General features: G+C 41.7%; 1 protein-coding gene across 2 annotated transcripts in view; it reads left to right on the forward strand.

Moving 5' to 3' along the window:
• LOC129743241 (Ca(2+)/calmodulin-responsive adenylate cyclase) overlaps positions 1-11,738 on the forward strand; it is a 76,091-nt gene extending 64,353 nt beyond the window's left edge. Inside the window, exons 11-13 of one of the 2 annotated variants that reach the window (XM_055735219.1) lie at positions 120-2,500; positions 2,557-3,308; positions 3,801-11,738. In XM_055735219.1, the coding sequence (XP_055591194.1) occupies positions 120-2,500; positions 2,557-3,308; positions 3,801-4,165 (3,498 nt within the window). In that variant the 3' untranslated portion in view covers positions 4,166-11,738. The remainder of the gene's footprint in view (positions 1-119; positions 2,501-2,556; positions 3,309-3,800) is intronic. The other variant, XM_055735225.1, reaches the window with a different exon arrangement.
• Positions 11,739-12,596: the final 858 nt, after the last annotated feature.

Here is a 12,596-nt window from a genome sequence, read left to right on the forward strand (position 1 = left end):
TGTAGAGAACGGTTGATTTGTGTGTTTGATCTTTCCCAACGGAATCACCTGACCCGACCCAAACAAAATATCAATAATTGTGTGTGCGCTTAAAGAACAGCTTTGCTTTCACTTCGCAGGGTACGCTCCGGTCGTCGATTCAGGACCTCTACCATCAGAGCTACAGCAAGGTGGGGGTGATTTTTGCCAGCGTGCCGAACTTCCACGAGTTCTATACCGAAATGGATGGATCGAACCAGGGCGTGGAATGTTTGCGACTGCTCAACGAGATCATAGCCGATTTCGATGAGCTGCTGTGCGAGGAGCGATTCCAGGCGATCGACAAAATTAAGACTGTGGGAAGTACCTACATGGCAGCGGTTGGGCTGATACCGGAATATAAGATGCTTCCCAATGATCCGAATTCGACGAGGAAGTTAATGACTGCATTAGTGGATTTCGTTAAGGCAATGAGGGCACGATTGAAGAATATCAACGAGAACTCGTATAACAACTTTATGTTGAAGGTTGGGATCAATGTTGGTCCAGTCGTAGCTGGAGTTATCGGGGCAAGGAAACCTCAGTATGATATCTGGGGCAATACGGTGAATGTTGCTAGTCGAATGGATTCTACAGGTATTCCGGGTTACACTCAGGTGACTCAAGAAGTGGTCGATAGTTTGCAAGGAAGTTACTTTGAGTTCCGTTGTCGGGGACAGATCAAGGTTAAGGGTAAGGGTGACATGGTGACCTACTTTTTGTGTGAACAGAATGAAAACATGCTGAACGGAATGGGTATGGGAGGTGGCACTTCGAATAGACAAACGCCGGTTCCCAATATTATATCAAATTACCAAACGGACAGCTTTCACCATTTGAACATTAGCCACGTGCAGAATAATGCAAGCGTTGTCCAGCCTCAAAGTTACTATATGAAGCGATCCGATATGGATAGCGGAAGTGTTAAAAATACCAAATGGGCTAATGCGAATGAAAGTTTCTCGAAAAAAGAAAGTTACAATTTTTTGGAAAGTCCCAATCTACTTCCCGTGGGTCACTATCAACAACAGCAACCATTGTCACAACAGCAGCAGCAACAGCTTCAACAACAACAACAACAACAAAGTCATCCAGGAGCACCAATCAAAGTAGCTTATAAACACAACAATATAAACAATAATAGCATTCACGCAGGCGCTGCCGGATACCATGCGAACAACTATGACATGGCCAGCTATAACTACAGCAAACGAAACGACTATCACCATGGTAACAATGGAGGAGGCAGTCAGCACCAGCCACCGAATTATAACATTCGAGAAAACTACAATATCATTGAAAATCCCAGTGTGAATGACGAAAACAATTTCAACAAGCTGAACCAGAGTAGTAGTGGTGGAGGTCACAAGCTTAGAAACAACAAAAACTATCACAACCAACATCATCACCAAAGTAATCATCATCACAGTAGGCCTGAAAGTACAGCCAGTCATCATCTTAGCTCAAACAATAGGGCTGTCCAAAGCAATTACGTGACGGCAGCTGAGAATGAACCTCTACTGGGATCAGGAATGATCGGAAATGCTGTGATCAAACCGATACAACAAATCCAACAGATACCCAAATATGAACCTCCACGATACGCAACTGGCAGTAGCGCCTTCCCACAGCAAAACTCCAGTCAGCCAAGCGGAAACAACTATAATTTTCCAGTAGCACAAAACTATCACCCTCAGCAGCAAAACCGACAGCACCAGCTATATCAACAGCAACACCAGCACCAGCAGCAGCAACTTCTGAAGCAATATATCAAACCACTTCCCAAGTTACCCCACGAATTCGATGAATCTCGGGAAATGTCCTCAACGGACGACCTCAGTTCGCGACCTCGATCTCCTTCGGTCAGTTCCTCCGACGAAAGCTATTCGAAAACCAACGACCGTGACGATCTAGATGGGCGAATAGCGCCCCATCACACCACATCTTATTACAACAACCAACTGCAGCAGCAAAATCCACTACAGTACCTTTACCCGGGAGACATCCAGGTAGATCCGATGTCTCCGCCCAAGCTTAGTCCCGTGGACTTTGCACAGCTCAAAGATTACGAAGTTACTACAACGGCAGAAACGAAATCATCAGTCCCCAACAAGGGAGAATCGTGCAACAGCTTCGAGTACCATCAGGATGGTCGACTAGCTGGTGCTCACGGTCCTCTTCCGACACCGATGAGCAACAGCAGCAGCAACAATAACAACAACAATAACCAGTACCCCAAATCGCCGTTCGAGCGGGAACTCCAACGACGGTTAGCAGAATCTCAGTCCCGACCGATGCTTGCCGTCGCCAGTGGCTCCAACAACATGGAGCAGATGATGGATCAACAACCCCCGCTACCACGAAGAGACTCCATTGAACGGGTTAAAAACGCCAACAATATGATGCTGGCCAAGCACCCGGGAACACTGGAAGCCATCAAGGAAGCAACTCGCAACAAAAACCCCTCCGAATCCAGTCATATGTAAGATTGATCTATTTCCTATGAAAACCGCTTCTTAATCCTTTCATTATTTCCAGGCAAACCTCCGATACGGAATCGTGTGAGATAATTCACGACTATCGAACCTCAAATACCGGGGGTTCGATGGACAGCAGTTCGGGTGGCAGTCGGCACCATCATCATCATCTGAAGCATTTGACACAATCACCACGGTTACCTCCACGAAACCATCATCTACATCACAACAGCACTGTTGCCGGTGGTGGTGGTGGCCATCATCCCAAGTACAATAACAACCTGCACCACCATGTGATGGTAAGCAACAAATCTTCCAACGAAACCTCGTCGAACATCGAGGCCGACGAGGACCTGCAGCTGTCAAACGAGGCCGTTTACCGGGGCCGAACACGGGATTCTGATGACATGCTCGATGACGACGAGGACGAGGAAGAAGAAGACGATCCGGAAGAGGAAGAATCTGAAGAGGATGATGATGATGAAGACGAAGACTATGAGAAGGAAGCACGGAATAGTGGTGGTGGTGGAGCTCCGAGGAGACGAATTGTTACCGGTGATCAGCGGAGATCAAAGCATCAGCAGAACTCGGCCGGCAATACTCCCTCGAGGGGAGGTGGATACATCTCCGAGGAGTTGAGCTATGGAGCGACGGGTGGAGGTCGATCGGAACGGCTAGCGATGGAGCGGGATCTCTTGAGCGGTCATCACAACAACAGTCACAGCTCGCATCACAATCACCAGTCTCTCGACTCGAATCCGGTGGAAAGCCAATCGGAGTGGAGCGATGACGAGTGCCGGGAAGAGGCAACAGGTAAATTTTCTGCAATTATTTGTTGTTCGAAATTTTAAAGGAAATCCTTACTCTTTTGGAAAGTATCAAGCAGTCACATCTCATACCTCAGACGTGATATAAAACGTTTTATTATACCGGACACCGTAGAATTAGCGATTCTTAGTTTTATCCGATCTTCGATGTACTCGTTCAAAAGTTTTTCGCAATCGCACTGCTCTTTCGACAGCGATCTGAAAACTTGTGTGCACCTGATGAAATCCACTGAAAACATGAAAACAATACACATTAAACAATGGGCACGACAAATTTCATTTGATTTTACCAATTCACAACTTTAATTCGAACAGTTTCATGATGTCACAACTTTTTTGTTTGCCACGAGGAATACTTCGGTTTTATAGTAGGCTATCTGAATCATTAGCACTATATTGTCCACAAATGCAATTCGAATTTTTTTTAGGTAGAAAAACTAAAATTTCATTGACCTTTTCTTCACAATTTCAATTGCAGGTGGCGCCGAGAGTACCGGCTACATCACGGACGAGCCTGGCCTGGAGAATATTTCGTTACTGAACGAGGCCGGACTCACGGATGCCGAGGGTGCCCTGTCAGACGTCAACTCACTGTACAACGCACCGGACGTGGACGATACGTCGATATCGTCTCGCGCCAGCAGCCGCCTGTTGAGCCTAGACTCGTTGAGCGGCCTCTATGACTGTGATCTGGACTCCAGGCACGAGCTGGCGATCGTATCGGCTTCGCACAAGATAAGCAGTAAGTTTGGTGGGGTCGTACTGGGTAGCAGTGGTACGGCCACGACCGGTAGTGCCGGCGGAAATGCTTCTACGACTAACCACCCTTCCGGCGGGGGATGAGGTTTGGCCCACGCCGAGGGACGCTGCAGCAGTGGCCCGGCGTCCGTCGGCCAGGTAAGTAACGATGACTCCATCGGTTGTTCAACAACGGGTCCGGCAGAGACGGAGTCCGGTGACTGTGAACAACAGACGGAGGAACGCGAGGACTGTGAATAGGCAAAGGGTGTGGTGAAGACTTTTGAGTAAGCTAAGCATCGTACTTGGAAGATTGGACGCAAAATGTGTCATTCGCGGAGCTAGAGTGTAACAGGAAACAAGCTAGAAGCGATCTGCCTTCTATGGCTTTTGTTTTGTTTTTCGTCTCTTGTTTTGTTCTAGTTTGAATTAGTTTAGTAACAGTTGGTGGATTTCAGTTCAGTTCAATGTCGAGCGTAGTCAGTTGTAGTGCTATACAAAATGCATTTGTAAGATTATTTTAACCAATACATATATTGTGGAATCACGACTGTGAATAGTATTTGTAACTATATCTAAAGTTATCGACCCTAAAGTGACATCCAGTTTAGTTAACCATTAAAGAATGTGACTCACAAGATAGGATTGAAGATCATCTCTTCAGAGTTAGGAATCACCAGGAATTTGGAATTTCAAATCTAAAAAAGCTTAAGAACTATCCAATTCGAATCTTCTTCATAAATATGTGTCTAATAAAGCTTAATTTCAAAATTTGGTATGTTCCCATTTCAAGTTACATTTATTTATTTATTTATTTTTTTTTTTTTAATTTTTTATTGGCTTTACCTCTATAACATAACCGGCCAAGTGTTGATTACTGTTCTACTTACATGTCTAATTCACATTCAATTACAAAATTAGCTATCGTTTTATATAATTCAATGTCTTTCTTTTTCAGTATCAAATGTATATCGGGTGGAATTCCTTTTTTCATTAAAATTCGCCAAATAGGTCTACGAAGATTTTCAAATCTGCTGCATGCGAAGATAATGTGATCAGGATCTGCGATGGATTCGCCACAACTGCACGTAGCATCCAATAGGATACCATTCCTAGTGAGATGAGCAGGGAGTCGTGAATGATTTGATATTAATTTGGAAAGGATTACAATTTGTCTGCGGTTGAGATCCAAGCTACTAAACCATGGTTGGAGCGAAACGTTAGAGATGATGCTGTGACAGAAACGTCCTTTAGTTCCTGAATTCCATTTTGCTTGCCATTTGTGCATTGTTGTACGCCGAATCGGAAACTGGATGTCGAATGATGTTAAAATATAATCTGCTGTACCACCATTGATGCACGCACTTTTCGCCTCTTGATCTGCCAACTCGTTCATTGGAATACCTCTGTGAGACGGAACCCATATCAGATGGATCTCGTACCCCATTCTTTGACCTTCAAGAATGGATTCTTTTACATCGTACCAAGCAACGGGATATTTTTGATTGATGTTGATTTTTTGCAGGCTCGTGAGACAACTCAAACTATCGGTTAGAATAATATACTGAGCAACAGGAAGACTTACGATCATTTTCGCAGCATGCCTGATTGCCAGAAGCTCTGCCATATAAACGGATGCTTTACTGTCGAGTTTGATTCCTTCTGCAGGTGTTCCAAAGTTATTTACCACAGCAAAACCTGTGCCGTGTATATCTTTCGACCCGTCAGTTGCCAAGATTTTCGCGTTGGCATACACTTCCAAGAGATAGTTTGACACCAAATCAGCTGCCGATGAGTTCTGGTGTTCTAAACATAACCGTTTAACAGTGAGATCAATGGATATTTTTGTTCTTACAACTTCACGGTTGAACATGTAGCATGGGAGATTATTTAGAGGCTGTTCAAGTGGAATGAATTCGTTTAGCATTCTTGTTGCGCGGTGTATTCCCGTAGCCACTAAGCCACCGTCCAAGATCGGTCTGGAATATTGTCGATGCCAAGAAAGGAGTGATGCTCTTTTATTTACAAAACGCATGACCGCAAGTTCTCTTCTTTGTTGCAGCGGAATAATACCAGCCATCACTTCGAGTGAACCTGTGTGGGTGGTTTTTGTGGAGCCCAAACAGATTCGAATTCCTGCCCATTGTAGTCTATCCAAAATAATGGCTTCTTTTTGTGTTAACTCCGTCATAAATATGGAACCGTATTCCAATATTGATCTCACACATGACTTAAAAATAACTAACATTGCTGCTGGATGTGCTCCCCATAACTGGCCCGATATGCTTCGTAAAAAGTTAAGATACGGAGCTGTACGTTTCTGTACCTCTCTAATATGACACGACCACGACAGATTTCGTGTGAGGTACATGCCGAGTAACCTCAGGGATCTGACGTATTCCAAAGTGCAACCGCCGATGTTTATTTCTGGAGGATTATCGCATTGTTGTGTCGAGATCAGGAGGCACTTACATTTCGTCGGCGAAAGTTCTAACCCAAGGTCGAAAATATTTTCCACAACTATATCCACTGCCCTTTGGAGAGATTCGCAACTATGCTCCAGTGAGGTTCCTCTTACAGCAATTGTTGTGTCATCGGCGTAATTTACGGTTATCACATCAGGAGGGACACTGTTGATCAATCCACTGATCACAACATTAAAGCATAACGGACTTAGTGGAGATCCCTGAGGAAGGCCTTTCCACGTTGTCCTAGATATTGAATCTAATCCACTCGAAATGCACAAATTCCTTTCTTCAAACAGATGGAAGATACTTTTTACTAGACATTCAGGGACTGTTAATGAGCGTAATTCGCGGACCAGAACATTAATTTCCACGTTGTCGTAGGCGGCTTTGATATCGAGGCTATATATCACCACATGCTCTCTTCTTTTCAAAGCTAAGGAAGCTTCGTTAATCAGTGGAAACAACGCATCCATTGTTCCTCGTCCTTTCCTAAAACCGTTGATAGCTGAAGGGAACAGGTTGTTGTTTTCGATGAAATGTTCTAGTCGATCTTTGATTATGAGTTCATACACTTTGCGAAAACATGAAGCTAACGCGATTGGACGAACAGCAGAAGGAGAAATCGGATCATGGCCATTTTTAGGAATCGGTACAATTTTATAGGTTTTCCAGCTTTCCGGAATTCTTCCTGAAGCAAAAATTTGGCAATAGATTTTTCGCAACTGACTAAGCGCCGCCCATGGGAGACGATTTATGACGGAATATGGAACACCATCCAAACCAGGAGCCGAATCTTTACCGGTTTTCAAAACAGCTTGAATATCCGATACTGAGAATGGAAAACCAGTTTGAGAGCAACAAGAACATTGTAGAAAAACCGGGGGTGGATTTTTGGCAGATGAGGGAGCCAACTTGTCCAAAACATCGTTGGCCAAATTGTCCGAAATTCTGATGTTTTTTGATGGCTCTCCGCGCCCTTTAAACCTTCTGGCCATCTTCCATAAGGTTGTGAGGGACGTAGAACTATCACAGCTATCACAAAAATGTTGCCAACTTTTCCTCTTCTTCTCGCGTACCAAATTTCTGAACCTTCGTTCTGTATTAGCGTACCCTTCGTAAGCTTCGGTTGACAGCTCCCGTTTCCAAGCGCGGAAAGCAACTCTGGTGGCTTTCTTCGCTTCTGTTAGCTCTTCGTCCCAATAGGGTTGCGGTATTCGGCGGGTGTGGTTCGAGTTTACTGATGGGCAGGATCTGCGCAGTGCTTGCCAAATCAGCTCAAAGAAGACATCAAAGCTATCCGGTTCTCCATTTTCGACGAATGATTCCTCGAGGCTTCCGGCAAAACGTTCCCAGTCGATTTTCCGAACATTGATTCCAGAGTAGAATTTCATCGCGCATGTAGTACTCGAATGAAAAACTATCGGAAAATGATCGCTTCCATTTGGTGAATCCAAAACCTCCCAGTCGAAGCACAAACTAAGGCTCGAAGAAACCAGCGTGATATCAATTGCGCCCCACGACCGGTTTACATCAAACCTAGTTGGCTGACCGTTGTTGAGAATGACGAGATGAGATGTTTCGATGGCTTGATGAAGACGGTCTCCACGTATGTTTCCATGCTCGCTTCCCCATAGGTGATGTTTTGCGTTAAAGTCTCCTCCAATGATGCACGGTTTCGGAACGGTTGATAAAAAATTTTCAAACTGAGTCTGCGATATGTTGGCTTGCGGGTGTATGTACACAGATACAATGGTGATCAACCCGGAGATGTATTTGATCTGGCAGGCAACGGCTTGAATATCCGCTGACAGTGCAATAGGAAATGCTACGGGATTTAGTTCTGAACGAATCGCGATGGCTACGCCCATCGAGTTTCGTCTGTGATCTTTACGAAACATGGTGTGCTGCGGTAGACTAAAGTTTGTGTGACTGTCGAGATGTGTTTCACTCAAAAGCGAAATATTGATATTGTGTGTATTTATGAGCTGGATTAAGGATGAGCGTTTACTATTTATCCCTCTACAATTCCATTGTAGACATTGCAGAGGAACGGTGGTTGTTAAAGTGCTTGGTGTGGTCTTTTTCATAATCTGAGATTAGCAAAATAGCCTTTCATTTTATCACTAACAACATCCGAAATTCTCTCCAAAACCATTTGTTGGATTTTTTGTCGAGTTTCAATATCTTCCTCAGGAACTTCCAGAGCATCTGCAACGATATCGATGACCTCAGTAGATTCAATCGTCGATCGGATCGAATCGCAAACCCCGTCAGAAATGTTAACTTCAAGTTGGGGAAGCTCATCGTCCGAATCGACATTATAACGACGTTTGCTGGAAGGATTAGATCCATTCTTGTCAACATTATTTGTTTGGCAAGCTACTGCCACGGTGGAGTTTGTTGTTGGTTGAGAGATGACAGGTAGTGTGTTTGATGAATCGTTAGAATTTGTTCCACAAAACCAATCGACACGTCCTTGTGAAAAAGTGTCACGCCGCTCTTTATCGGTTTTCTTTTTTTGAATTATTTTCGGACATAGCTTGTGATCATTGGCCCGATGGGTGCCTAAACAGTTAACGCACTTTGGCTCACTATTTTCACACGCATGATCTTCGCCGCCCACATGCTCCAAGCATTGATTACAGCGTTTAGCACTCTTGCATCCTTTTTTGTCATGTCCCAAGCGCCAGCAGTTACCACACTGGCGGACAGGATAAATGTATTGCTTAACAGCATAAAGCACTCTATTTAACTCGATGTGAGTAGGTAAACTCTGCCCAGCGAAAGTAAAAATCACCGTAAACAGGGCTTCCTCTTTATCATCAGCCAATTTTCTAAGCACACGACGAGCATGAACTATCTCCGGGTTATCAACTTGATTCGACTTGCGTTTATCGTAAGCATTAGCAAACTTCAATTCTTCATCGCAAATATCCGGCTCAATATAGGCTACCCCCAGACACTCCACCAGCCGTTGGGGGATAAAAAAACGCACTTCATTTGAGGTACCGATGCCTGCTATTTCATTAGCAGCATCCCTCGATCGCATCAAAATTTTCATTTTGGTTTTAGAAACCGGCATAGCACGAATAAAATCGTCACCAAATTTCTTCACTAGACTTTTAGCAATCTTCGCAGCAGATATATTCCCGACATTTGTTTCAGCCATAACGAGATATGGCCCAGCATAATTGGCGTGATATTTCCGTACTCGAACTTCATTTTTCGATGACCTTGGTGTATCGTTGTGGGTCATTGCACCGCTCGACAATAGAGTGTGGAAGGAGAGAAGAAAAATAAATTAGATTTCGATTCAGCTCACACACACGATGTGCAACGTACCGTAGTTCAAACGAGACTGAGTTACATTTATTTTAAAAAGTTATGATTTTGTACATGTATTTTTTTTTATTTAAGTTTCCTATAGGAGATCTGTTCAAGATCTTTTTAAAAGGAAGCGCTGACCTTATTAAAGCTTCAGACCTGTTATAAATTTGTGATATGTAAAAGAAAAAGCCGGAATTGAAAAATGGGTAAGCTTTCGTCCATTATAGGGAATTGCTTAGCGAAAATCGGCTTTGTGACTTGCATCCTGTCACAACTGGAATGGAATGGAAATGAAAGTTTATCAACCAGACTTTGTTTTGTAAACAACTAAAATTTACTCAAAAACCTGTAAAAAGAAAGTACTCATAAAGAAATTTTGAAAAGAATCATCTTCAGAATACATTTAGTTGTTTTAAACTTCATAATGATGCCACTACCTATTTTCTTCTGTTATCTCATGCTAATAGTTGCTTGAAATAAAAGAAACCCACCTCTCTCAAACTTTCTTATCACACATACAAATTCGATGTAAATCAGCTATCTCACCTTTAGTAGCGACAAAGTTAAAAATAATAATAATAAGGAACCACACAGAATGATTTTTGTGCTTTTGATTGGCTCAAATCCATACAGAAAAAACTCTATAGAATTGTTTTCAATTTGAGAAACTTTGAACTCGTGCAAATATTATGCTTTCAAAAAGCTGTCTATCTGTCTCTATTTAAAATAGGAATCCGATAACATATAAAAAGTAAATATTATTACAATTGAATATTATTGTAGTTATCATTGACTATTACGTACTATTAATAATTTATACAAAAATAATAAAATTACAAACTAAGCGTTGATTGGTAGCAGGAGTCTTTTTAATTATTAAAAAAAACTATTTAAGAGAAGCCCAAGCTAAAACTAAAAGGTAATTAGGTGGTAAGAACATTCTAAGGCACGACTAAAAACAACAAACAAACAAAACAAAACTGTGAAATTCGCTAGCAAAACCGCGATTTATTTTCTGAAACATCAGATATTATTTTTTATACTGTAGAAAATTAGCAAACTCTAGGAAGAAGAGGAAACACAATTAAACCTTAAAAATGCCAAATAAATGAATCATTACGTTCACACCTACAAACACAAATAAAAAAAAAACAAAAGAAAACCCACGCGCGTATATAATCAAGCCAAACTCAGAAGCTTTGAAGCACAAACGAAAAGATTGAACTTAGAAAAGTATCACGAATCGGATTTGAAAAGGAATTGCTCCTTCTTCGAGTGTGAAACAGAAAAAAAAGTAGCAGAGGCCCTTGAACGGAAAATCCTAACGTAGCTAAGTAAAAAGTGTCAATTTGATCAACATCAACTCACTCATCGCTCGATCATCGCAGTAGGCATATCTTACAAACAGGAAAACGAACTATCATCACAACACCCAACAATTCAACAAGATTCAAATTGAAACGAAAAGAGTAGGCTTTGGATTCAGTTTCTAACCCCTTCCATAATCAACAAAACGGAGCACCGAATGGTGTGGATAGCATTTACGGTTTTTTCTCTTAATTTTTGACAGTTTTTAAAATTAAAGATAACACCTTACGAATGACAAAAAAAAATAGTCGACTCGACTTCACGGCAGTCAAAATCAAGCATCAGATCTTATGGAGCTAATAGCTAGCTACTTACTCTTTTTCTACTTTCATTAGAAGTAAAGAAAACACAAATCAACCAACAATACACAACAACAATTGAAAAAAGGTAATCCTTTTTTTTTTGGAAAAAAGGAAGGTATTGCAAAAAACAACAGTAATTATAAACTTAAAACAAAAACCAATCAAATGCTGAAAGGAAGGGCAGTTGAAAATAAACACTTGTAAAGGAAACTACGCGCAAAACGGCTTGAAATTTCGATGACATTTTCCTTGATGTGCGATCGAGAACTATCTATTTCTGAATTTGAAAGTTGTGCTTAAAAACGATACAGTGGAAATTAAAAAAAAAAAAAAACAATGTAAGGTTATAGATCCGAAACCAAAAACTGAAAGAAAGAATCACATGGACATTGGAATTTTCATCTAAATTTGGAATCTGAAATCCACAATCTCAGATAAATGGAACAGAAATCCGAGATTCATAGTGTCATGCTAGTTTTCATTTTGTTTCTGTGGAAATAAAATTGGATCATTTAATACATACTGAGAACACTTAAAATTATTTTGAAAAAATCGAAAAGAGGCTGTAATTGTTTTAACACAATTTTAAAATTGAAATTCGAATTAACAAATTTCAAGTTTTAATGAGGCTATCAATAGAAAATGACCATTTTAATTTTTAATCTTATTTTTATTTTAAAACATACAACAACGAAAAACATTCAGCTTTAAATTAAGACGCCATCGCCGTATCGATTTCAATCAAGGCTTCAGCAATTTGAGAAATTTTTCCTTGATCTTCGCTAGCTTTCCTTTCTTCTTCGCTTGGTTGATCCTCGGCCTTTTCTCCGTTCATTTCCGTTTCACCATTCTCTGTTTTATTCTCTCCTTCTTCACCCACCTTCTCTGGATCAAGTTCACCATTTTCTAGTGCTTCTTTCTTCTTTTTCTCATCGTCTTCCTTCTTCTTTGCCGCTACCATTGTTTTGGTCACTTTTTTCCTTGCATCCTTCGCGTCCTTAACTTTTTGGCGCGCCTTATCATAAGCTTTCTGCTCCTCCAGGGTGCGGAAGCACGGTTTCATTTCATTCT

This window comes from Uranotaenia lowii, chromosome 1 (genome assembly GCF_029784155.1).
Source record: "Uranotaenia lowii strain MFRU-FL chromosome 1, ASM2978415v1, whole genome shotgun sequence".
In the NCBI taxonomy this organism is placed as follows: Eukaryota; Metazoa; Arthropoda; class Insecta; order Diptera; family Culicidae; genus Uranotaenia; species Uranotaenia lowii.